Raw genomic sequence first — 27,088 nt, 5'->3', positions numbered from 1 at the left:
TAGTGTTTCTGCCCTAGGATGCTAGTGTGAAACGCAAAGTCCAGGGTTTTTACTGCGGTCTAATCACATAAGCATCCTTTGTTTTCCGAAATTCTAGTCTTCTAGAAGGAAAGCAGGTGTTCACCATAAATCACATTGTTTATTTAAGAAGTCTAGTCAGGCTAGCACAGCAAGCACGTCTTATCACTCAGGGATGGTTTCAGAAGCCAGGTTTCTAGATGTCAGCCAAGGGCAAACCTTGTAAACAGGCCATTCTAAAGATCAGGCCTGTATAATTTGTTGAAAAAAACTATTCTTTCCCTTTGAATGGCCTTAGTACCCTTGTTGAAAACCAACTGACCATAGAGGTTTATTTCTGGTCTCTCAGTTCCATTCCATCAATCAATATGCCTTATCCCAGTATGACACTGTTTTGATTACTGTAACTTTGTAGTAGCTTTTGAAATGGGGAAGTGTGTGCCCTCCAACTTTGTTCTTTCACGGTACTGTTTTGACTATTCAGGCCCCTTGTAATTCCGTATGTATTTTAGGGTAAGATTTGCCATTTGTCCTGAGATTTAATTGGGATTTATTGAATCTGTAGAGCAATTTTGGTAAAGTTGACATTTTTTGTTCTGGTTATCTACTGCTGAACACAAACCACCCCAAGCTAAGTAGTGTCAGAGAACAACCATTTCTTTATGCACATGGATTCTGTTGGGTCAGGAATTGGGATGAGGCACGGGAGGGATAGCTTGTCTACTCCCCGGTACTTAGGTTCTTAGCTCAGGATGACTCAGATGGCTTGAGGCTGGAAGCATTTGGAGGTTTCTCCATTCATACATTGGCACCAGGACAGGTATTATATTCTAGGTCACTTATTAATGGCCTTTCTATGTGGTTTGATCTTTGCACAAGATGGCTGCCCACTTCCAAGAGGGAGCAGTTGGAGATAAGTGTTCCAAGAGAATGAGGAGTAAGCTGCCTTTTTAAGTGATCTAGCTTTTGAAGTCAGAGATTGTGTAGTTCATTGGATGAAACAGTCACAAGCTCACTCAAATTCAAGGAAAGTGGACATAGACCCTTACTTTTCCTTGGGAAACAATTTGGGGTCACTAATATGTCTTACTGACTAGTCATTCCAATGTACATGAATCACTCAATGTACTTAAGTGGTCTTTAATTTCTAATTGTCATTGTTTTATAGGGTAATTGTTTTAATTGTTTTGTAATTCTCTGTAGAGGTCTTGCACGTTTTTCATTGGATTCATTCCTATGTATCAAGTTTTTAAAACCTATTATAAAATTATTTTTCATTTCATTTCATATTTATATATTATTTATAGAAAAGCAATTTATATTCATCTTATATCCTGCAACCTTGCTAAATTTACTTTTTAAAAGTTTGTACAATTCTAAAGTTTTAGTTTTCTATACTTACTTATAATCATGTCAGCTGCAGATAGAGATGATTTTATTCAAATCTATATGCCACATTTCTTTTTTTTCCCTTTGTTGCATTAGCCTGAGCTCCAATATCATGCTGAATAGAAATAGTAATAGCAAACATCCTTTCTTGATTTCCAAGGGAAAGCTCGTACATGTCAGTATTAACAATGGTGTTCCTTTCATATCAAGGAAGTTTTCTATTCCTAGTTCTTAAAGCATTTTTATTACTATTGAGTTACAAGTTGAATTTAATGCTTTTTCTTCATTTATCAAGATTATTGTGATTTTTATCCTTTTCTTTGATTAATGTAGTGTGATGAATTACACTAACTGATGTTCACCTGTTAAATTATCCTTACATTTCTGGATAGAAACCCACTTTGAGATGTATTTAGCTTCCTTACAAACCACTAGATTCTATCTGCAAATTTTTTTGAGGATTTTTGCAACTGTGTTCATGGGACGAGTTGGTCCATAATTTCCTTTATTGAATATCTTTGTCAGTTTCATACCTCAGGTTATGCTGGGCTCATAAAAAGAGTGAAGAAACATTTCCTTTGTTCTCTGGAAGAGTTTGTAGAAGATTTGTGCTATTTTTTCCTTAAATATTTTGAAGAATATTCTGAAGGCATCATGTCTAGAGTTTTTTTGTTGTGGTGGTGGTTATGGGAAGATTTTAATAATAAATTATATCTTATATATGGACTAGATATATGTTTATTACTCAGTTTTGTGTTTTTCAAGGAATTTCTGCATTTTATCTAAATCGTTGATCTCTTTGGCATAGAGTTGTTCATGATATCCTCGTCTTTTTGAAGGTAATATGTATCTGCAGTCATACATATCTCCTCACAATTTTTTTCCTTGGTGAGTCTTGCTAGAAGACTATCAACTTTATTAATCTTTCGGAGAATCAGTATTTTATTTTTTAAAATTTCTTTTGTACATTTGTTTTCTGTTTCATTGATTTATATTATTTATGTTTTCTTTAGTTTTTGATTTTGATTCATTTTTTGTAGCTTCTTGAGGTTGAAACATAATTTTTAAAAACCTTCCTTCTTTTCTAATATATGTATTTAAAACTATATGTTTACCCCTAAGTACCACTTTAGCTGCATCCTACAAGTTTCGAAATATCGTATCTACATTGTCATTCAGTTAAAAATATTTTCTAATTCTTGTTTGGATTTTTTTATTCACTTATGAGTTATATATAAGGATATATTGTTTTATTTCCAGGCAATTGGGCTTTTTTTTTTAAGTTAAATTTTTGCTGTTGATTTCTAGCTTAATTTCTCCATGGCCAGAAAACATAATATGAATAGTTTCAATTCTTTGAAATTTGCTGAAGCTTGCTTCATGGCCCAGCATATGGAAATTATGATAAATGTATCATATACATTTGAAAATAATATGGATTGTTATTATTAGATTCAGTGTTTATATGTGCTAATTAGATCAAGTTTGTTAATTGTGTTTATAATTTTTATTTGCTTGTTCTCACAGCCATTAAGGGAGATATGTTAAAAAGTTTCCCATTATGATTGTGAAATTGTCTGTTTTATTTTTGCCTTATATATTTTGAAATCATATTCTTGGATACTCTCTCTTACACACACACATACAATTGTGATATCACATTAAGAAATGTCTCTATCTGTATTAATGCTTTTGCCTTAAACTCCACTTTATCTAATATTAGTATGGTTTCTTTTGGCTAGTATTTGCAGTGTGTATCTTTTTCTATTCTTTAATTTTTGATCTTTCTGTGTCCCTTTTTAAATGTGTGTCTCCAGTACTCATTTCAAAGTTGGGTTCTATTTAATTTGGTTTTTATCTAATCTGACCATGTTAGTATTTCAATTGGAGAATTTCATTCTTTTGCATTTAAAGGAATTACTGATATAGTTGGGTTTATACCAACTGTGTTCCCATTTTTGTTTTTTTTTTCTTCTTAACCATGTTTTATTTTTTTCACCTTTCTTTTTTCCTTCTTTTGGGTTTTTCAGTTTTTATAACAGTATCATTTTCTTTCCCTCTGATAACTTGTTAAACATTCTTTGTGCATGTGATTACTCTAAATTAAAAGATCTATCTCTGATTATAGTTTAATATAAATTATTGCTTGTACCATTTTTCCCTATAATGTGAAAACTTTAGACCACCTGGATTCCATTGTCTCTTTCCCACCTTTGCTATATTATTATTGTCATGTATTTTAATTTGACATATATGTGAAATTCCACAAGACACTGATGTTTTGTATGTCAGTATCATTATACCTACCTCCGATTTTACTTTTTCCAGTATTCATTGCTTTCCTGTTTCCATATGGGATCATTTACCTTTTAACTAAACAACTCCGTTTAGAATTTTGTTTAGTGTACATCTTCTGGTGACAAATACTCGCTTGGTTTTGCTTTTCTGAAATGTTTTTATTTTGCCTTCATTTTTACAGGATATTTTTACTGGGAATAGAATTCTGGATGGGTATTTTCTTTTCAGCAATTTAAAGATGTCATTCCATTGTGTTCTGGATTCCATAATTTATTGAAAGGTCAGCTATTATTAGTCTTTTTTTTTTTTTTTTTTTTTTTTGAGACGGAGTCTTGTCTGTTACCCAGGCTGGAGTGTAGTAGTGTGATATCTGCTCACTGCAACCTCTGCCTCCCGGGTTCAAGCAATTCTCCTGCCTCAGCCTCCTGAGTAGCTGGGGATTACAGGTGCCTGCCACTACACCTGGCTAATTTTCGTATTTTTAATAGAGAAGGGGTTTCACCATATTGGCCAGGCTGTTCTCAAACTCCTGACCTCGTGATCCACCTGCCTTGGCCTCCCAAAGTGCTGGGATTACAGGTGTGAGCCACCGCGCCTGGCCTTATTAGTCTTATTGCCTTTTTAAAAGTAATATGCCTATTTTCTCTGACTGCTTTTAAGATTATCTTTTTTATTTATAGCAGTTTTACGATGGTGTTACGAGGTGTAGTTTTCTTTGTCTTTATCCAGCTTGAGGTTCACAGAGCTTCTTGAATCTGTGGGTTGATATATTTTCATCAGTTCTAGAAAATCTCAGCCATTATTTTATGGAATATTGCTTCTTCCCCATTCTATTTCTCCCCTTTAGGGCCCCAGTATAAAAAATATATATTTGATCTTTTAACTGTATCCAACATGTTTTCAAACCTATTTTCCGTGTTTTCCTTTTTTCCCCTCTTTGTCCTTCTGTGCATCAGTTTTGTATTGACCTTTTTTCCAGTTCATTAATCCTATCTCCTGCTTTTTCAATATGCTTTTAAACCCATCAACTCCATTTCAGACATTATGGTTAATTCCAGGTTTATTTTTCAGTTCTAAGTTACCATTTGATTTTTTAAACATATTTTAGTTTTTTGATGAGTTCCTAAATTGTTTTATTTTTTTCCATATTTTTCTCTAGTTTTTGAAGTTCTTAATCACAGTTATTTAAGTCTTTGCTAACTCTAGTATCTGAGTTAACCTGTGGGTCTGTTTTTATTGAATGCCAGACATTGTGCAAAAAAAAACTGTGAAAACTCACGATGTTTTCTTCCACCAGAGAGGTTACATCGTGTGCTCGGCTAGTCAAATAGAGTGTGAAGATGACCACTTTAATGCAGTCAGGACCTGTGCTTAGTTGAGGCTGGCTTGCAGTTTTATTAGACCCAAACTGTGTCTAGTTTATCTTTGTTCATAGTGCATAACCCTCTTCAACTGTCTTTGTTTCTCAGCACAGACAGGCTATAGGAAATTCCACCTTGCTTTTCAGTATTTTTGATTCACAGTTTTAGCCTATTGCTCCTGGGAGATTCAGACTTTGGCAAACATCTTGAGCAAGCAACCCGCTGTCTCTAAAGCCCTTCAAATCTGTAATTATGTTACATTTGCTGCATGCAGCCACCAAACTACTACTGGTTCTTCTGTCATGAACAGTCATAAGGGATCAAGCTCGAATCCTGAGCCTTTAGCCACATCCAAATCAACAAGTGCTGCAGGGAGAAGAGAGGATGTAAATCATTGGTGTTATTTTAGTTCACAACTTCAGTCTTTTTGCTTGTAGGCTGTTCTTTGGGGTCTCCTTCCTCTGTCAGGCTGTTGTCTTCTCAATACTAAGAGAAGAAAATTACACTATATTTTTTTCAGAAATTTAGCTCTTTAGCCTCCTGCCCAACAGAATTAAAACTTTGGCTCTTACTTGAGGGGGAAACTAGTTGTATGTTGAGGTTCCTTAAGTCTCTAGTTTTGTCACTCCAGCTCTGTGCAACCACAAAAAACTCTGTCCTTCAGCAGTGCTCCTCTGCCTGCATAAAGCCCAAATTCTCAGCCTCTAACCTGTACTCCAGGAGAAAGATGACCACAGATACTCAGCTCACCTCTGAAAGTCTCATGACTTCTGCAGCTCTCTCACACTTTCTCAATTATAAGGTTTTATTTTATGCAGCTCTTCTGATTCTCAGTGGAATTTCTTGAAGCAGAAATCTCTACCTCTTCATTTTTTGATGGTACTACCACAACATCCTATCTTTTCCCTACCCTCAAGTCCATCATCCACAGAAGTGTGAAAGTATTCTAACCCCAAATCTGATCTTGTGGGTTATCAGCTTTAAAATTTTTAAATAGTTCCCCACAGACTCAGCAGTGGTTTTGCAGAGGGACCTACAGAAAAAAGAAGGGAGATGCTAATGGTTTAGCCTTTGGACCCTGACTTTAACTTGGACCCACTTATAACTTCAAACAGTGAAGCTCATTTTTATCTGATACGTATATCAGGACCCTTTGGGTTCTCAGGTTCTTTCCCCTTGTTTAAATCATGAACCAACAGAATAAAGTATCAAGTCCTTAAGACTCTTGTGGTAAATTTTAGCTTGCATCTCCAGTCTCATCTGCCATTCCCGACTCCCACCAAACTGCCTGCAGTTCTCACTGGATCCCAACCTCTCCCCACTTCCAGTATAGAATGGTGCTTCTCATTCTCAGATTTTGGTCAAATTGTTCATTCTGCTCAAAATGCCCTCTTTCCCTATCCTTTAAATCTCTAATTTTTATGTCACTCCTTTTCTTAGCTGTTGAGGTAATAATAGTTCTCATCAATGTTACCATGATTCCCAGTGTGCATCTTTATGCTTGCTGGGATCTACAGTGTCTGGCACACAAGTACTTAAATAGTTGTTCACTAAACAAATGAATGAACTAGGCTTTGGAAGATACTTAGGGTTCTAATTGGCATATTTAAGTAGGGAAGGCATTAATGAAAACAGGAAAAGCCAAACAAAGGTAATAAAGTAGAAATAAGTGAGAATGGCACTGGCAGTCCATGTGCAATGAATGAGAGAAAAGATTAAGTGGAGAACATAGATCTGCTGGATATGAAATCTTGGTTCGATAGCAAGTAAGAAGTGTGTAAGTTTTTAACCAGCCAGATGATATAATGAAAGCATTTGCTTGGGGATATTCACTTAGCAGAGTATGCAATTGGAATTGGAATAGTCTATCAAGGTAGAATCCTTAAAGTCATTCTTGTGTTCTATGTACTTAACCAGTCAATGGAATCTTGCCCATTATATAATCTTGCCTTTGGAGTATGAGCCATGGCACCATGTTACTTCAGAATCTCAGACCCTCTTTCCTGGATTACAGCAACAGTCTTCTCACACCCATCATTCTCTGTGCTCCTACTAAAGGGATTTTTATAAAAACAACTTAATTGTGCCTGTAACCTGCCTAAAAAGTTGTTTGGCTATATTTTCCTAACAAACTTAACAAATTATACATAGTCCTTTACAACCCAACCCCACTCAAATTTAAAGAGGTTTGTTTCATACCACTCCTTTTCACATATATTTTGTTTTCATATGTATACCATGCCCTCATAAATATCTGTGACTTGCACATACTGTTTTCCTTTTCTGGAAGGCATCTCAACCTTTCCCCACTTGAAAAAACAGTTCAAATGTCACCTACTCTATGAAGCCATCCCCTGCTTTCCCAGGTAAATTTAAATGGATGATCGGGCCTTAATCGTATTTGTATGTATTATTTATTTATTTTATGGAGACGGGGGTCTCACTGTGTTGCTTAGGCTGGTCTCAAATTCCTGGGCTCAAGTGATCCTCCCCCGTGAGCCACTGCACCCAACCATATGTGTTTTTAGAACTTAGCAGTGTCTGGCACAGTATTGGCCTCTCCTAGGAACTGAGTCTTTAAAAAATTATCACTAAAAGATGAATATTACCATTGTGTTTTACGAGAAGACTAAGATAATATATAAATTAAAAAATGAGTACCACCCATGCACTCCTGCAATACTCAGATACAATCACTATTAAACCAAATTTTGTGTACTATTCTGCACTCTTATGCATGCACACTCATGCATATGTGTATGTGTAGTTCTTTAAATTCAAACCCATATTTTTGGGTGACTGAATACTTTTTAAGAGAAAGGGTCTTGCTATGTTGCCCAAGCTAGATTCAAACTTCTGCGCTCAAGCAATCCTCCTGCTTCAGCCTCCCAAGTAACTGGGACTACAGGCATGTGCCATTGCCCTGGCTTAAGATATTATTTTAGTAAGCCACTCAGTTAAATAAGAAAGCATTTATGGGGACTGGAAATAATAGAATGTGAGCAGGTGTTTAAGAAAACTACCGCTTCATGACTGATTTACCTATCCTGTATCTACATAGAGTGATATATAACTTCAAAGCTGCAAACTGTGGATTCAGAGGTGGCAATTTTTGTTATTAACATGCTAACAAGGAAGATATCCTTCCTATTATTTATAGTTTTCATAGCTGTACAGTAGAAATCATAGCACCTTAGAGGATTTATGAAAGGATTAGTGATAATGTATGTAAAATACTTGGCATGTAGTTTAGCAATAAATTATAATTATTACCATTTGTATTGATCAGATACTTTACCGTGATATGAGGGCAGACACATTATATTGTCCTATTAGCAGCATTATTCCTTCAATACAATCATTCTAGATTTCTTCCAATCTTTAAGTTAGCTTTCAGTAATATGAAGTCAGCTTTCAGTAACATCCAGTAATATGAATTGGGGTATTATACATTTGCATAAAATTATAGCTGTTCTTTTTGCTTGTCCTACCTCCTGCTGACTCATAGAATCAGCTTTAAAATAGACAAGCTACATTTATTTTTTGTAATGCTGTTACAGCAATGGCTTAAAATAATTCTGATATGCCCTTAATAATTAAGGCTGCATGCAGACTTTGTTCTAATTGAGAAATATTTCACAGATAATAATTTCGGGTAGCTGGGAACTATTAACATGCAACAGGTCTTTCTTCTAATTTCTCTATTTCTCTTGCCCTTCCTTCTTTTTGTATATTGATTTTAAAGGCAAACTCCAGTGGCATGAAAACAGACTCTATGTCAATAAAAATGGTTTGAAAGAAAAAATTATACAAGTAGTTTTCCATACATAATTTATTAAAATCTTGACTCACAGAAAAAATAAGCTAGGAGATATTCAAGGTGTAAAATTTTTTCTCATTGCTGCAATGCACTGTTATACTTTTATTCCTTTTGTGTCTTTATGCTTTGTTTCCCCAGTCACAGTGTAAGCTCTTTGGGGCAGGATCAATATCTTATGCTTTTTGTGCCCCTTTCAAGTGCTTATCACAGTGCTATGTAATTGCTTATGAGGCAATTGTCTTTAAATGTGGTGTCCATAGTATGATCTTATTTCCAGAGATATTTTACTTACAAGTTCAGAATCACATCTATTTATCCTGCTAAAACCTATTAGGTAATTGCTCCTGTTGTAGCTAAATTATTTATCTATTATAATTACAAAAGCCAAGACTGCTTTCTCTTAGCAACATTTTTTCTTCATTTGAGTGATATCTGTTTATCTAACTCCATTATTCAGCAGGGAATTATCCAGGTTTCTGGCTGCTCCTGCTGTTTATTGGCACTACCTTCTGCTTTACCAATGTGCAAGTATCAATGAACCATAATCATTACTTTCATGTATATATATATTTCAGAATTTTACATGGTTTCCATCTCCACACACTGGCAAATGTGTCCTTCTATTGGCAAATGACACTTCTAACAGGTAGTTGTTCTCTATGGGGCTGAATTTATATATAAACAATTTGTGCAGATGCTAATCTTTTCACACTATTCATCTCTATGTATCTATATGTCTGTCTGTCATCTATCTATTATCTATCTATCTATCTGTCTATCTATCTATCTATCTATCTATCTATCTATCTATCTATCTATCTATCTGTCAGTTCACCTATCCATCCGTTTGTCTCTTCATCCATCTGTCATGCTCATTGTACTGTGCTAGGTACAATAGGGGATAAAAGAACGCATAAGATTTAGTCTTTTCCTAATATAACTTACCATCTATTGAGGAAAAAAATATGTATACATAGAGAAAAAGATCAGAAACCAGAGTGGTACATGATGTCACAAGTAAGTGATGTGAGCTCACACACTATAGGTGATCCACTAAAGATATTTTGGACTGGAATGATGTGGCATGTTCACTGAGTCTGAGTGATCTGATACAAACGAAAAGCACAGGACAATGAATTGCAATTTTTACCTACACAACTTACTGTTGGAACCTTATGAGTTGGGCTTTCTGAACTTCATTTTTCTCATCTGGAAATTGGGAATAATGATCATGACAATACCTTCTCTACCTTTTTCTTTGATATTTGAATCATACAGTCAAATAAAGTTATTTAAAAATTTCTGAAAATATTAAAGTGCAATCCAACTTCAGGGTGTGTTGTTTTAATTTTTCATCAACTACCACAATGTTTCTGCTCAAATATTACTAATTTAAGAAATATTAAAAGTTCAATAGGAAGAGAGGAGCAATGCTGGTTATGTAATATGTATGTTTGCATGTTAATAGGAAAAGAAAAATTTGTCAGTAGCATGAAATCTGCCAATGGTGGGAGTATTTACACCATAGAACTCAGCAAACACCACAAACTGGGGCTTTCTTTTTTGGAGAGCTATTTACCAGCATATTACTGGCCTGAACAAAAGCAACAGCAATGGGACTAGAGAGGAGGGAATACATACTAGAGGGATGAATGAGGTAGAATCAGCAATACTCATCATCAGTTGGTTAATGGCACGTGGAGTGTCAATGGGGAGATTCTAAAGTGATTTATCAAGTTATTGGCTCAGATGATTAAAGAGGAAAACTTGTGCGTCTTACCAAGAGAAGGACTTCAAGATGGGTGAAAGATAGTGGATTTTGTTCAGGGAATGTTGAAATTGAAGTACTTGTGGGACATGATGGTGAAAATGTACAGAAGACAGTGGTTATGTGGATTTGGAACTCAAAGGAGAGGACTGGATTCAATATGGCAGTCATGAGGCTATAACTAATAGCTGAAGTCATGGGACTAGATGAACTTTACAACAAAGCGACCCTGGGAAAGGCTGCAGTAAGTCTTCATGTTTTATAAAGTAATTATAAACCATGTCTTTTTGTTAAAAGACAGTTTTAGTGGATAAAGTTATGTTTCTTTGTAAATTCTGCTTTTAGAAGTAAAATTATCACTGCAATGTAAATGAGTTTTAAGGAAGATCGGTATCTGATGAAAAATGTTATGGATTTGATTTTTAAGGTCTTTACAGCAAGATTTATACAAATGAAAGTTGAAAACAACAAAAAGTTTAATATCCAAAAGAAGTTTATGTCAAACATTTGAAAGAACAAAAACGTTCTAGAACAAAGAGGGAAACAAATTATTTTAGAAATCAACTTAAATGTAACTTCTGTCTGAGCCCCATGTTGTAATTATTTGCTACTTTGCCTCACCTTTGGGGCTGGGGGCGGGGGTGGGCTGGGGCACAACACTGTGTCTTTTATCTATGTTTAGGGTGTTGTACATAGTATATACTCAGGAAGAAAACCTGTTTATTCCATGCCAGAATGGGAGGTTTGAACAGATGACCTGGAAGGTCCGTTTCAACCCTGAGAGTCTATAAAAGGGAAGTGGTTATTACTGCTTAAAAGAAGAAGTAGGCTTAGTCCTACTTCCAGAGAGCCAATGTTTTCATAGTTACAGAAAGGTAATAGACTGTCAGCTCTATATGATACTGGTAAGAAGACTGTCAGCTCAGTATGACACTGGTAAGAATTTTCTAACAATTACGGCTATCCAACAGAAGAAAGGCTGTCTCAGAAGGTGGTTAGCTCTGAAACAACTGGTATTTAAGGGCTGGAAGGACCCTTAGATATCTTTGGGTCTTCCTAATCTTTTTCATGCCATTGCCTATACAGAAAATGGTATTTCTATAACACAAATAAAAAAATTATACAGCAACTTTTGACACATCAATGTCTCAAGGCATACTTGTCACACGTTCTCAGGGCTTTGGTTGGGAAAACTGATTTAGTCTAACATCCTCGTTTGCAGAGGGGGAAACTGAATCTTAACGAGGGAATGCAGTATTCCCAAGTCAAGACGTTTATGTTAATACTGGAACTAGAAGAACTGAGACTAGCGACTGTGGACAACTAGCCAGTTTCCTCTGCTCAAATTAAGCAAGCTGGAGGCCAGACTGAAAGACTGCAGTAGATGTTAGAATTAACAGTCTAAAGCTATATTGCTTTAAATGTGGTCTCAAGACCACCGACATTAGAACTTGTTAAATTCTGGGGAACTCGCTAAAATGAAGATTAATGGGCCCCACATAGACACACGGAATTAAGCTCTGCGGTAAGGCCTTGGAATCTGCATTTTTAGGTTTGCGAATCCCCGCCTCTCCCGCTACTATTTCTGAACTCCGAGCTCCAGCCCTGGCTTGAACTGAGACGCTCCGCTGGGCGCGCAGCAGCCGTCGATCGGACCTCGGGGTCCTGGATGCAGGACTGTCTGTTACGTACAGCCCTTGTGACCGTCACGGGCGGACACCGGCCAACGCCGGGTTGGGGTGAGGCCGCCGCCGCGGTCCCTCCATCACCCTCCTGGCCCGGCAGAGGAACCCACTGCTCCGGGCGGCCGGGGCCAGAGGCGGCTCAGCAGCGCCGCCTCGAAGCCAGAGCCCTCCGCAGGCTAGAGGATTGCGGTTTCCCTTCATCTCCGCGGCTCCTATTCCTCCCCCGCAAAGCCGCCCACCGGGGGACGCTCTCCCGCGCCTGCGCCAATTCCGCCCTGCCCCGCCCTCATCTACCGACCGGATGTTAGCAGATTTCCCATAGTGCCTCGCTAGTGGCGGGCATGATAACACACGCCGGAGGGTCGCACGCGGGTTCCAGTTGTGATTGCTGGAGTTGTGTATTGCCAGGAGGCTCTCCGAGATTGGGGTCGGGTCACTGCCTCATCCGCCGGAGCGATGGCGTTTCTCCGAAGCATGTGGGGCGTGCTGAGTGCCCTGGGAAGGTCTGGAGCAGAGCTGTGCACCGGCTGTGGAAGTCGACTGCGCTCCCCCTTCAGGTAGGCCCGCTTGCCTGTGCCCTAGGGGCAGCAGGGCCCAGGACGTCCCTGGGTTGGAATGTAGATCCTATCCTTCACTTTCTGCCCCTCCTAGGAGTTCAGAGTCACCCTGGTTCTTTGATTCAGACCGCGACCTTGCCAAGGGGACGGTGGCTTTGAGACCAGGCCTTTATTTACTCTCTTAGTACCCCGTACCTTCTTGCTACCCTCCACTGGCTTCTCCCATCCCTCCTCACTGTCCGGCTTTGGATCCTTTCCGCCTCCTCTGCGAATTCGCGCCGAAGTCTCCGGCCATCATCTAGGCATTGAGGAGGCGGGGCCCGGGAGCGGGAGTATAGACGCTTTCCTTCACTCCCTGCCCTTCCTAGGAGGTAAGGGCTTTGAGACTTCAGTCCTGCAGACGCTCCCCTCCGTTTGGGACAGGGTTTTAATAAGTCTCTAGCATTCTTGTTGAAGGCGTTGGATACATAGTATCTTGATGACATCTCTTATTTGGGATCTGTGTTCACATACATGTGAATATTGACAGTTAAACATCTGACACTGGTTATTTTCTTTTTATTTATATGTAGTTTTGTGTATTTACCGAGGTGGTTTTCATCTGTCTTGGCAAGTTGTCCAAAGAAACCTGTAAGTTCTTACCTTCGATTTTCTAAAGAACAACTACCCATATTTAAAGCTCAGAACCCAGGTAAGGAGTTTTGGGGCATATACCTTTTTCTCATGTAATAAAAATGCCATTAAGCAGTTAAATACCAATGTTGAATTGCAGTACTAAAGCATTCAGTGACTGCAGGAACAATCATTTGATGTCTGTAAAATAGGAAGTTCTATTTTATACCAAATGGAAATGCTTTAAATATAAATGAGAACTAATAAACGGTATTTTAAAAATAACGTATAGTGTAGAAAGCACCCTAGGAAGAGGATAAAAAAGCTGAATTTGGGGCCTTGTTGCGTTTGGTCTAGAGGACCACTGATGAATTATTTTCTCTTGCCTAGCTCCTCCTTTTTCTGGCTCAGGGAATTGTTAATAAAGTTGCAACTTCTGTGGAAGCATCCATAAACTGTAAGTTCTGTAGAACTGTAAAGTTCTATGCAATTTACTGCTAATTTCAAGAGCTTTCAAGATAAGAAAGGATAAACCTTTTCGTCATAGGAGTTCAGAGCCACTCTGGTTCTTTGATTCAGACCTCGACCTTGCCAAGGGGATGGTGGGTTGTAAAGGAACCTTTCTTGTCTTGGGTTCCTGAAAAAAAACATTTCCAGGTAGGATGTTTGTTGACTCTCTAGAAAGACTCTCGGCGAGAATAAAAAATGCTCACATTAGGCTGGGTGAGGTGGTTCACACCTGTAATCCCAGCACTTTGGGAGGTCGAGATGGGTGGATTGCTTGAGCCCAGGAGTTCGAGAACAGCCTGGGAAACATGGAAATCCTGTCTCTACCAAAAATGCAAAAATGAGGTGGGCATGGGGGTGCAGTGCCTGTAGTCCCAGCTACTTGGGAGGCTGTGGTGAGAGGATCACTGGATCCCAGGAAGTTGAGGCTGCAGTGAGCCATGACTGTTCCACTGCACTCCAGCCTGGGTGACAGAGCGAGACCCTGTCTCAAAAAACAATAATAATTTTTAAAAAAAGCTCACATTATAGGTAAGGAGTTAGTTTCAGAGACATGCTTAAGTACCCACATCTTTTAAATGTAAGAGTTAGTACTAACAGGTATTTTAAAAAAATCAATTAATTGCACGCCATCATTCCGGTTAAGATGAAGAAGGAAGTGGAGAATAACAGATTGAATTTTGAATAGCTTGTTTCCAAATGATATTTCTGTTATTGAAATACGAGGCTGTGTTATATGAATCGAGAATGTATTTTGTTGTTAGCTTTTATAAATTTAGTAATTCCTCAAAGACTTGAAAAAGTGTTTTGCTTGAAATATGGAAGGGAAGTAAAAAACTTGAAGCAATTGATCATCCAGCTTCTTAAACTAGTAATCAGCCTGGTGCTGTGGCTCACGCCTGTAATCCCAGCACTTTGGGAGACTGAGGCAGGTGGATTGCTTGAACTCAGGAGTTTGAGGCCAGCCTGGGCAACATAGCGAAACCCCGTCTCTACAAAAAATACTAAAATTAGTTGGACATGATGGCGCCTACCTGTAGTCCCAGCTACTCGGGAGGCTGAGGCAGGAGAATCACCTGAGTACAGGAGGTGGAGGTTGCATTAGGCCGAGATTGTGCCACTGCACTGCAGCCTGGGTGATGGCCTGGCTGACGGCCTGGCTGACGGACCCTGTCTCAAAAAAAAAAAAAAATCCTAGTAATCAAACTGTTGACTGTTTCTGGTGGTATATGGTATACTCCTTAGTTGTTAGATAATAGACTTTTAATAATGTTGGATAAATTACTTACGTTTAAATTAGTTGGATAAAGGAAAATTAAATCATTATATTAAGTTATGTGTGGTATGGATTGTGCTTTCCTGGATATCTTTAGAAATTAATCCTGAGAGGTAAAATTGTGGCATCTTTTTTCTTTTTATTTCATTCCATAGATGCAAAAACTACAGAACTAATTAGAAGAATTGCCCAGCGTTGGAGGGAACTTCCTGATTCAAAGAAAAAAGTAAGCACATAAGTTTTCAACATTGCTGACCAGTTATTCTGCAGTTAGGAGCAATTGTCATGTCCTTTAAAGGACCAGATGGATCAGACATTTTAAAAAATAATCTGTTATCTACAAAGAAACTTTATGTCTTCTCATCTGCATAAATAATGAGAATATGGATGTATGGGGTGGAGGTGAAGAAGTGGCAGCAGTTTGAAAATGGAAGCTGATTACTAAACTCTCACCTTGATTAGTATATATAAGGAAAATGTATGTTTTAATCCATATACATCTCATCCCAGAGCACATTTTCCACCTGGTGATAAAATCTGTCTGTCTGAAGTCATGCAGTTGCCTTTCCGTGGCATGTGCTATGTTGAATTTGCCAGCAATGGTTTGTTGACTTACTTGGGTTTTTTATTTATAGATATATCAAGATGCTTATAGGGCGGAGTGGCAGGTATATAAAGAAGAGATAAGCAGATTTAAAGAACAGCTAACTCCAAGTCAGATTATGTCTTTGGAAAAAGAAATCATGGACAAACATTTAAAAAGGAAAGCTATGACAAAAAAAAAAGTGAGTATCATTGAAATACTTTTTTCTTATGATAAAGAATTGAGATTTATATAACTATGAATATAGGTAGTTTTCTTTTAATTGTCAAATAAAATGTGGTAGAATGTCATCAGGTATTCTTCAGTTCGGCAGAAGTGGGATAGTTCTCTTCTGAAAAGTGAGATAGCCACTAGGACCACTTGCCATTGAGTCTGTTTGGAAATCCTTGTTGCTACTTGCAGATGTATCCACATTTAAGGTATACAGTTAGTAGAATAGTGATGGAAACTACAGGAACAGAGTTCTGAAACAGTCAAACCAGGAGTAGCAAGAATCTTTGCTTCTGAGTCTTCTTTAGAATAACGTATTAATTTGAATTATTCTATAGATTATGGTGAGTTTGATGTGGAATATTGCTGAGTAGACTGCATTAATTCATTAACACATCAGAAAAATGCCAATTTATCTAATCAATTAAGTGCCTTTAGGATGGAATTCTTTTTTTTTCTTCAAAGAAATAACTATTAAAAACCTCACATGGTTCAAAATTTGTAGTTTCCACCTTAATGTATTAATTCACATAAATGTCATCATTTGAAAGTTACACATTTTTTTCATAGAGCCAGTATTAGTTTTGAGGTGGTCAGTTTGCTAGTCGTGTACCTACACTATTACAAAATGATCATCAGAGTTAAAACTATTTCTTTGAAAGACTAGATTACAGCCTTGAATGTGGGATGCCAATACGTCTTTCCCTGACCCTAATGTTTTAAGCTGTCCTAGCACTAGGGTTGAGGACCCGCCCAGTTTCGAGACCATGATGCTGCTACTTTAGGGTGGCTGATCTAATCAGTAAAAGGGAGCCAGAAAGATACTAAGAGTGAAAAATAGAATGTCTACATAAGGATGGTGTTTGGAAGAGTGATTACTAAAGTATATCCTCCCTCTTTCATTCTCCCTTCCTCCTTAATGCACCCAGCCCACTGTGCTAAGAGTAGAGAGGACCAGAAACAAGAATTGGACATTTATAAAGTTTCCCTTGTCATTCTCTCTTTCTTTTGTAATTGTTCTTGACTCCCAGTACCAACTAGTTCAGAGATCAAGTGAGAAGTGTGAGGACTAGGAAGTTACAAGTAAAACCCTCAGGAGAGAAATCCCTAGTGATAGCTCTAGAAACAAAGAGGGAAATAGTTAAGTTGTAAAGTGCTTGGAGTCTATAGTAGTTTCAATACTCAGTGACTGAGAGATTCAGGAAGAAGAAACTAAATCAGAGGAGCCCTGCTTATAGTTATGAATAAAAGTTGAATTTGTTACTGATTATAGCCAAATTGCTATTCAGAGCCACAGAATTTTGTAAATTACAGGTACTACTTACTATCCAAATTCAGAAACTTAAGTATAATAATGCAATATCACTCCCTGAACTCAGAAATTAAACTGATAGTAAGGGATACTTGTATTCTTTTCCATAGTTTCTTCCCTTTTGGTAACTAGTAAAATGAATTTAACACAACTATGGAGCTTTAAAGGTGGAGACATTCAGGGAATGGAGTGAGATGAAAGATTATTAAACAAATAGTCCATTGTTCTTGGGTTGTGGTGGAAGCATGCAGTGATTTGGTCAAGGGGACAGTAGTATCTTACAAGGATGAACCTAAGATTGTTTTATCTTTTAAAAAGGTTGTGTACATATATATTCAGTTATTTAGTTCATGGAGACTATGAGAATAATAGGTAAAGGAAATGGTTTTGTATGGAAAATAACTGGTGAAATCTAATATAATTTTCAAAACAGTGCTGTCAAAAAAATTCTGACCACAAGATGTAATAATCACACTGTATAAGAATCATAACATTCACTTTAAGGAATAATCTGTAATGCGTAGTAGTGAATAAAGTTTCTGTAGGTAAAATTAAGTCTCATGGAGGTTAACACTATTTTTGACCCTCCAATTTTTTTAATTCAGGAGTTAACACTGCTTGGAAAACCAAAAAGACCTCGTTCAGCTTATAACGTTTATGTAGCTGAAAGATTCCAAGAAGCTAAGGGTGATTCACCGCAGGTAAAGCTGAAATATATTTTTGTTTAATTTTTAAAATATTTAGACAGGAAAAGTCTAGAGTGCCATGTGTCAGGTAGTGAAGAAAAGTTAGTGAATATACAGACAGTAAACTCTTTTGATAAGGCCCTCTTTAAAGAAAAATCTTTTTTCTTACCATATACAGTCAGTTTGGGTATGTAGTTGCCAACACATACATACATACATTGCCAACTTTTTAAATTTAAATACTTAACATTTTTTTTAATATGTAGGGATGTTAAAGTTCTTCTGGAGGCTTTTCTGTTCCAGCAGTTCTTAACTGTTTTACGATCACTAGAAAGAATGAGAGTAGAGCTGCAATATTTTCTATGGGGAATTGATTGTAACCTATTGCTTCATTTATATCTTTTAATAACATTTTGGTTATGCCCATAGGGATGTGTTATACATGTGAATGTCATCATATTAGTGTGTCAACGAAAAAAGAAAGCTTGTCAATCCCTGCTGTGGCTTAGTCTTTCCTATTTTTTTGCTGCTTAGAAGCTCCAAATGGGCAATTGCTTTTTTTCCTGTATCATATGACATAGTAAGAGAAATGGATGTTTAGATCCGTAACCAGTGTTAATCTAAGATGAAGTTTTTGGCACTCTGCCTACGGGATTATTATATCTGTAGTTCACTTTACAAATTCTGTTTCCATATCCCTAAATAACATTTTTATATTGTTGCTTCTTGATTTTTTTTCAACTTTAATCATTGTTTATCTTATGCTTTAAGCATTACCTACCACCGTTTAAGCTAGACATTTAACTGTCATCCCACTGTTGTCATGTTTCGATTCCCCTACCTCCCAATATAGTTAAAATTTTGGTTAGCTCGGTATTGTGTGTCTATATTAGGTTGGTGCAAAAGTAATTGTGGTCTTTGCCATTAAAAGTAATGGCAAACACAGCAGTTACTTTTGCACCAACCTAATAGTATTATGATTATGTAAGCTGTATTCACAGCTGACATATGCTATGATTATTTTTTCTTTCTTACGAAACTTATTTTCCCTGAAGTTGCTTATGTCTGTTTGTTCACTTAGGTTTTTTTTTTTTTTTTTTTTTTTGTACTTACCAATAATTCACCCTCAAACTCCTTGGTATTCACCAGCTTTTAGTAAAATAGGATGTGTTTTTCTTTCAGTTTAACTCTGAAAACTGGGGTTTGTTCCAGTGTGACTGTTGCCTTCTAATCCTAGTATACAGCTAACATCTTGAGATCGCCTTCATTATCCTTGTGGTGCTGCTTTTGCTTCTGTTGTTTACTTTTTTGGTTTACTCTCATTCTTGTGTAGCATCTTTCCCAGTAAAGGTGCATGGGAGATTAAATTTTTGAGTTTTGCATGTCTGAAAATGTCTGTATCCTCACGTTCACTTGTTAGACTGGGCATAGAATTCTAGTTTGGAAAACGTATTTCTTCAAAATGTAAAAATTCCTTTTCTTCTACCTTATTGTACTGCTTTTGAGAAATCTAAAACTGTTTTGATTATTGGTCCTTTAAATGTGATCTGGTGCTTTTTTTTTCCTCCCCTTTAGAACTCCTGCTACATGTATATGCATCTTCTGAGCTGGTCCTCTAATTTTCTTATTTTTTTCCGTACTGTTTTCCTTTAGTCTTCTTTCCTTTTTTTTTTTTTTGTTTTGTTTTGTTTTTCCTGAACTGCTGGATACATTTTAACTTAATCTCTCTGCTTTTAGTATGGTACCATTTCCCTCAACTGTACCTGTACCTGGTTTTCACAGAGTGACACTATTTTACTCTCTAGAGAGGATAAATATCCTAAAATTTGCCATGGTAGAAATTTAACCTCTTTTTTTTTTTTTTGAGACAGGCAGCCTGTTATACAGGCTGGAGTGCAATGGCACTATCTCAGCTCACTGCAGCCTCTGCCTTCCGGGCTCAAGCAATTTTCCCACCTCAGCCTCTTGAGTAGCCAGGTCTACAGTCATGTGCCACCAAGCCTGGCTAATTTTTTGGGTATTTTGTAGAGACGGGGTCTCACCATATTACCCCAGGCTGGTCTTGAACTCCTGAGCTCAGGTGATCTACCCACCTCAGCCTCTCAAAGTGCTGGGATTACAGGTGTGAGCCACTGTGCCTGACCCAACCTCTCTTTATTTTTTTTGAGTCGGAGTCTCACTCTGTGGCCCAGGCTGGAGTTCAGTGGCGTGATTTCGGCTCACTGCAACCTGCGCCCCCCGGGTTCAAGCGATCCTCCTGCCTCAGCCTGCCTAGTAGCTGGGACCACAGGCACGTGCCATCACACCTGGCTAATTTTTTATATTTTTAGTAGAGATGGGGGTTTCACCATATTGGCCAGGCTGGTCTCGAACTCCTGACCTCATGATCTGCCTGCCTCGGCCTCCCAAAGTACTGGGATTACAGGCGTGAGCCACCGCACCTGGCCCTAATCTCTTTTTAAACAGTCTTTCAGCCAATCTTGTGTTTAACCTTAGCTTCACCTGTTTTACACCTGTCTGGTGCTGCCAATTCCTGAGATATTTGGGAATTCTGTATGGTAAATTAAGTTGCTTTTAGGTTTTCTCCACTGTCAGTTTAACAATTAGCCTTCTTTTGTCAGTTAAGTCAGTTACCACTAATGCATCTGCTTTTCAGCTTCCAGAATTTTGTGTTGATAGTGCCCTCTTCTGTTGTCTTTATTCATGTGGGATTATCCTTTAAAAAGATTTCTTTGTTCAATGGGATTTTAGGGAAAGCAAAAGTAAACATCTTTGGCTGGGCACAGTGGCTCATGCCTGTAATCCTAACAATTTGGGAAGCGGGGTGGAAGGGTTGCTTGATTCCAGGAGTTCAAGACCAGCCCTGGGCAACGTGGTAAGACCCCATCTTTACAAAAAAAGTTTTTAAAAAAAATTAATCAGGCATGGTGGTGCATGTCTGTGGTCCCAGCTACTCCAGAAGTTGAGACAGGAGGATCACTTGAGCCCAGGAGGTCAGTGCTGCAGTGAGCTGTGATCATACCACTGCTTTCCCACCTGAGTGACAGAGTGAGACCTTGTCTCAAAAAAAAAAAAATTCTATCCCTTTAATTTTATAAATGAAGAACCAAGCCCAAGGGAGGTAAAGTGACCTTTTCCAGGTCATATAATTAAGTTCAACTAAGTAGACTTACTGCACTTGTGCTGTGTTGTTCTTATTACTGTATCTAAACACTGAAGCACAGATTTTCAAATAAAACCTAAAGCTACAGGGAAGGAATAAAAACAGACTTTGAAGTTAGTTTATGACAACACATAGATTATACCTGAATATTAATATTTCCGAATCAAAAATATGTGCCTTCATTCAGTTCATTTTTGTAAATTGTAACAGTTTGCTAGTTTTTGTTTAGAGATAAAAGATGTTAAGAATTGGTGAGGCTTTGCCTGTAATTCTTGGTATCTTGAATTTTTGTTGGAATGAATAATAAAGGTCACTGAAGTCCCCATATCTACCTTAACTTAAACATATATTGTTTTACAGGAAAAGCTGAAGACTGTAAAGGAAAACTGGAAAAATCTGTCTGACTCTGAAAAGGAAGTGAGTATTATGGTTGTTAGTCTCAAGTGTCTACTTAAGATATCTGTGAGAGAATGTATTAGGGCAAGGCTTGATTCATGTGAAGACAACCTTGTATTACTAATAATACAAGTATTCTAAAATTATTTTCATATTCTCAGAACCAGTTTGACATTTTTCTCTTGGTAGTTTTTGTCTGCAAATAAAATTGGTATTTGAAACCACAGCACTCATAAGCCTGAGTGTCCACTTATTTAGTGGCAGTGATACCCTGCTGCTGCCCCCTTCCTGCATCTCAAGATCTGAACTTATTACAATTTCATTCAAAGAGATAACAGTCTATCTCTTACATTTTCCTCATCTAACTTTTATCTCATGAAAATATTTCTTCTCCAGTCTGCCTTTATACATGTAGAATGGTAATGTAATTTCTAAAGTATATACAGAAGCATTCCAGAAATTAATTGCTATTTTAAATAATCATTTTATCTCAAAAAATAAGTAAATCATTTTAACAGTTACGCTTTTTCTCAGTTATATATTCAGCATGCTAAAGAGGACGAAACTCGTTATCATAATGAAATGAAGTCTTGGGAAGAACAAATGATTGAAGTTGGACGAAAGGATCTTCTACGTCGCACAATAAAGAAACAACGAAAATATGGTGCTGAGGAGTGTTAAAAGTAGAAGATTGAGATGTGTTCACAATGGATAGGCACAGGAAACCAGTTAGGTCTCAATACCTGAAGCTATCGTAAAATTAAGAAAGGATAAAGTTGGTAAACCTTTTATATTTAGTATCTTTTTATTCAGCTCGTGGACTTCTGCCAGCGTAATACTTGCTTTGGAAAACCCAGATAAAGGTTCATGCAAAATTTATTTTGTGTTTAGGAACTACTGAGGATCAGAGTAATCCAAGCAAATGTGAATCATTTTACCTTTGACAAAGGTAAATCAGACTATGAAGTTTTTTTTATACAGGATGATGACTATGGAAAGAGTACTCTTGTTTCCTTATATTATGGAGGCAAGGGTTTCGTTTTCAAAATTGTTACAAATTGTAGAAGCCACGGTGTTCTGTGATATAAGTGTGTGTTTTTCATAAAGCAGGCAGAACTCATCTAGGTAAATTACAGTTCCTAGGTATAATTCACATTGTATTCAGAGTTGATGGTTGTACATATAAGTGATTGCTGGTTTTAGTTGCAACTTTGTATAAAAGGGACTGAGAAATTTATAAACTTTTTTCTTACTGTCTTTTTTCTAAAGTAAAAACTAAGAAATTATGTGCCAGATTTATGCATATTATTTTATGTTGCATAGAATAAAATTTTTAATCTTTAATTTTACATTTCCTAAATATATTTTAAGACAAAACATTTGTTTTATAGCTTTTCCCTTTTTTTAAGTAAGGAATTTTATTTTTTTCTGAATTATTTTGTCTCATGTGAGTATATTGATCCAGAAAGAAAACTTGTATTATGTGTGTTTTAAAATGAGAAATCTAAAAAACGAAAAGTCTCCAAAGTCTCTGGAATTTGAAACACTTTGCATAACGTATAAAAGCCTGTTTAAGAGACAGCCAACTATGGCCTGTGGATCAAATCCAGCCTGCTGCCTGCTTTTTATGGCCTGTGAGCTAGGAATTGTGTTTATAATTTTAAATGTTTTTTTTTTAAGACTTTTATGATACTTGAAAATTAACATGAATATTTAGTGTTCATAAATAAAGTTTGTTGAAACACAACCAAGATCATTCTTTTACTTGTCTGTGGCTGCTTTTCTGTGGCAGAGTGGCTGCCACAGAAACTATAGCCCACAAAGCCTGATATTTACTGTCTGTCTGTTTACGGAAAGAATTTATCAACCCATGGTCTATAGTATAGTGTGATATGACTACTGTTCCAATGTATTGAAGTGTTGGGATAGTTTTTTCAAATGTTTTCAGATGTTCTTGTTTTAGAATCATTGTCACCTTTAAGAGGAAAAAGGTCATCACTAGATAATCTAAACAAATTGTTGCTTCTCAGTGTTAGCAAGGAAAATAATCTAGTTTCAAATTACATTGCAGTATAATGAAAAAGATCCATATACTGTGGAATGATATTCTTTTAAAATTATTTGCTATGGCTTAGTAAAAATGTACTTTTTCCAGTAGCACATATCACAAAAACCTCACTGTAGTTGAAAGCCATCTTTCTTTAGTATTTGTTTATCCTTTTAGGAGAGTCAAGCAAAGGTTTTCACCACCTGTTTGAGCAGAATAATTCTCATCAGTTCACAGATATAGGATAACTCAATTTATATGCACTTTATGCGTTATGCAAAATATTTAGAAATTGTAGATTCTAGATCTCCAGAAAGACTTTGAAGACTTTGATGTCACAAAAAGATGACTTGTTATATGCTGAGCTTGACAAAGGTAGGAATGGAAGAGAAAAATAGTAGCTTATGAGGAAATATGAGGCTTTAAATATATAAAGTTGGATATTTTAAAATAACTTTTCCCTGTGGGAGCTTCTCACTCTGGGTGCAGACAGGACAGTGTTGGCCATTGGTGAAATAGATAGGATGGGTTTGAGGCCAGAGCAGTCTGGGAGTAGGGGGAAAGAGAAGGAGGTGTGCTAGTGTCTTTCACAGGCTTTCTCAATTAGGTTTGCAGGAGAAAAAGCCCTAAGTCCCTGTGTCATCTAGAATGGTACTAATTATGTACAGTCCCTAGGAGAATGGAGAAAATCATAAATCATCGACTCAATTCTGTTCTCTTCAGATGAGCTCAGAGAGCACATAGGAGTGTTTGTAATGAGGGGTATGTAATGATTGAGATAGAGGAATGAGTTACATAAACATCTCGGGACAAATGCAGCATAGAAAACATCTTTGTAGTTACCCTGCGGGGAAATTTCCTCTGAGTTCTTTTAACATTAACTACCTGTATTATTTTATACTTAACATTCATATCATACCTTCCCAAATATATTGGGAAGTTCAGTGTTAAGTATGTTTCTCAAGTACTTAACAACTTAATATAGGGAGGAAAGGTGTAAACAGTGAAAAAAGTTAGAGCAAAACTATTTTATGGTAATTTTATGGTAGTATCAGCTTGTATTTGGTTCTCTGTTTCTAAAATAATGTAATTTTTAATATTTTAAATAATAGGATAACCTGGTTTCCAAGCCTTTTATTTCCCCGACATCCAGAATACACACTGGATCCAAGCCTTTCTTAAACATCAGTACATGTGGAAGACTGGCATGCCATATACCAAATGCCATTCAGCTGTAACAGTATACACAGATTTTCTCTTATAAAGAATAAGAACATCATAACCAATGACCACTCATATAAAGTCTTATTTGTGTGTGTGTGTGTGTGTGTGTGTGTGTGTGTGTTAGAGTCTCATTATGTTGCTCAGGCTGGAGGGCATGGTGTGATCTTGGCTTACTGCAGCCTTGACCTCCTGGGCTCAAGTGATCCTTCCGAGTCGTTGGGACTACAGTAGGTGCACACCACCATGCCTGGCTAATTTTTGTATTTTTTTTTAATCAAGATGGGATCTTGCTATGTTGCCCAGGCTGGTCTCAAACTCCTGGCATCAAGCGTTCCTCCTTCCTTGGCGTCCTTAAGTGCTGGGATTATAGGTGTGAGCCACCATGCTTGACCATAAAGCCTTACTATTTCTTTTGGAGACACAGTCTTGCTCTGTCCAAGCTGGAATGCAGTGATGTGATCATGGCTCACTGCAGCCTTGAACTCCCAGGCTCAAGAGATCCTCCCATCTCAGCCTCTTGAGTAGCTGGGATTATAGGTGCAGACCATCACGCCTTGCTATTATTTTTTAGACTTTTCTTAATTTCATCCAACAAAGTAGTTGCTGTAGGAGCTGAGTGTTAGAAGGAAAGATGCTGAAGAAATGAAATCAAGCAGGGTGTATACTGTCATGAATAGGCATACAGTAGTTTTTATACTTTTGTTCTTTGGAGTACCAATGTTAGGTTTTACAAAAGTAATTTGATGAGGGGAAGGAGGGTTGTGTATTTATTTTACTTTCTGATGTTTGCTTAAATAATACTGTGTACGTATTCAGCTTGTTGTAATTCTGTAATTACGCTATTGCGTTTGGCTAACTCCTTTTTGGAAACGTCTTTTTTTTTTGTACAAGGCATGTGTTAGTTTTTACTAATTGCTCTGAATGTGTATATTTAGATTTCTGAATTGAAAAAAATAGCATACAATAAGTAGATTTAAAGTAATTAGAACACTTTATTGATTTTTCTGATGTTTTCTGTACCTAAAATTTATCACCACCAGGTTGTGCTAAAACAGCAGGAAGTTTTTATATTGCGAGTGACAGTACCCATTATTTCTCTTAATTTTACTAACATTTACTATAAGAATATTCTCTCCCTCTTTTCTCCACTCACAGCCACTCTCCCTCCTTCTCTTCATAACATCAAGCTATCACAGACAAATCTGAAAATGTTACAAGCACAGACTATGTTGTATGTTTTGAAATTTTAGAACAGTAATGTTCTTTTTAAAATTGAACTTCTGCAGAGTAAGAAAATGAATACATTTATTACTTTAAATTTGTAAAACTTTCCAGAGTAAAACCATACAAAGCTAGTGTCAGTCTCTCTCATCGTTCACAAATAAAGGACTTTTGTTAATTGATTAAATCACTTACTATATTCGATATGAAATATATAAAACATACAACCATTATCTAATACATTTCAGAATGTTTCACTGGTTACAGGAGCCAGTAAATAAAGTTGACTCTAAACAGGAATTTTAAATAAACTAAACATTTTTCATCACCGAGCATCATTTATATATTGGTTTCTGATTTACATATGTGATGTCTAAGAAAATCTCTGACTTTATTCTTTTTTGCCTGTATTAATTTAAAATTTATCCCATTTCGTCTCCCCCTTCCCACAAATCAGGTATACAATGGGGGAAGAGGGAAAGGAGTACATAGTTTTGACACAGTGACCTTTTATTATATAGGTTACCAACTGCTAGCCTTCATATTTTTAGAAAGGGCAGTTTTGATTAGACCCATCTATGAGGTTCTGTTTTGTTTTTTTTTTACTGGAAATTTCATGCGTTAAATGTTGGGTAGGATTAAGTGATGAGACGACGGGTCCAAATTTATTAATCACTGGGAAGTGTTGAAGTATTACCGACCATCTTACTCGTTTCTGTATTTTTTCCCCTCAGTCACCAGTCAGAACAGGTCATCAGTAGTTGTGTAACTAAGATGAACAGGAACTTTGGTGTCAGAGGATACTTAGTGATGCCAGTAGTTTTTCCAAGCTTGAATTTATACTGTGACTATCAGGCAATATTTAGATGGGGGTAATGGAAACTTTTTTAAAGTATAGGAATTTTCTCCTTATGCTGACATAAGTAACATCTGA

The 27,088-nt window shown here is 37.0% G+C and overlaps 1 protein-coding gene across 2 annotated transcripts; it reads left to right on the top strand.

The window, feature by feature from the left end:
- The first annotated feature begins 12,316 nt into the window (after positions 1 to 12,316).
- TFAM (transcription factor A, mitochondrial) lies at positions 12,317 to 26,486 on the top strand. 2 transcript variants are annotated; one of them, XM_004049438.5, is made up of 7 exons: positions 12,317 to 12,896; positions 13,469 to 13,587; positions 15,447 to 15,517; positions 15,927 to 16,076; positions 18,023 to 18,118; positions 21,627 to 21,683; positions 22,197 to 23,409. In XM_004049438.5, the coding sequence occupies exons 1-7, from the start codon at positions 12,796 to 12,798 to the stop codon at positions 22,341 to 22,343; spliced, it is 741 nt and encodes a 246-aa protein (XP_004049486.1). In that variant the 5' UTR covers positions 12,317 to 12,795; the 3' UTR covers positions 22,344 to 23,409. The 2 variants fall into 2 exon arrangements, with proteins under 2 accessions (XP_004049486.1, XP_055210083.1); XM_055354108.2 differs by lacking the exon at positions 18,023 to 18,118 and having other exon boundaries at positions 12,654 to 12,896; positions 22,197 to 26,486.
- The last annotated feature ends 602 nt before the right edge of the window (positions 26,487 to 27,088 follow it).

The sequence above is a fragment of the Gorilla gorilla genome, chromosome 8 (assembly GCF_029281585.2).
Source record: "Gorilla gorilla gorilla isolate KB3781 chromosome 8, NHGRI_mGorGor1-v2.1_pri, whole genome shotgun sequence".
In the NCBI taxonomy this organism is placed as follows: domain Eukaryota; kingdom Metazoa; phylum Chordata; class Mammalia; order Primates; family Hominidae; genus Gorilla; species Gorilla gorilla.
The sequence above is the reverse complement of the archived record's forward strand: the minus strand, read 5'-3'. Positions and strand labels throughout refer to the sequence as shown.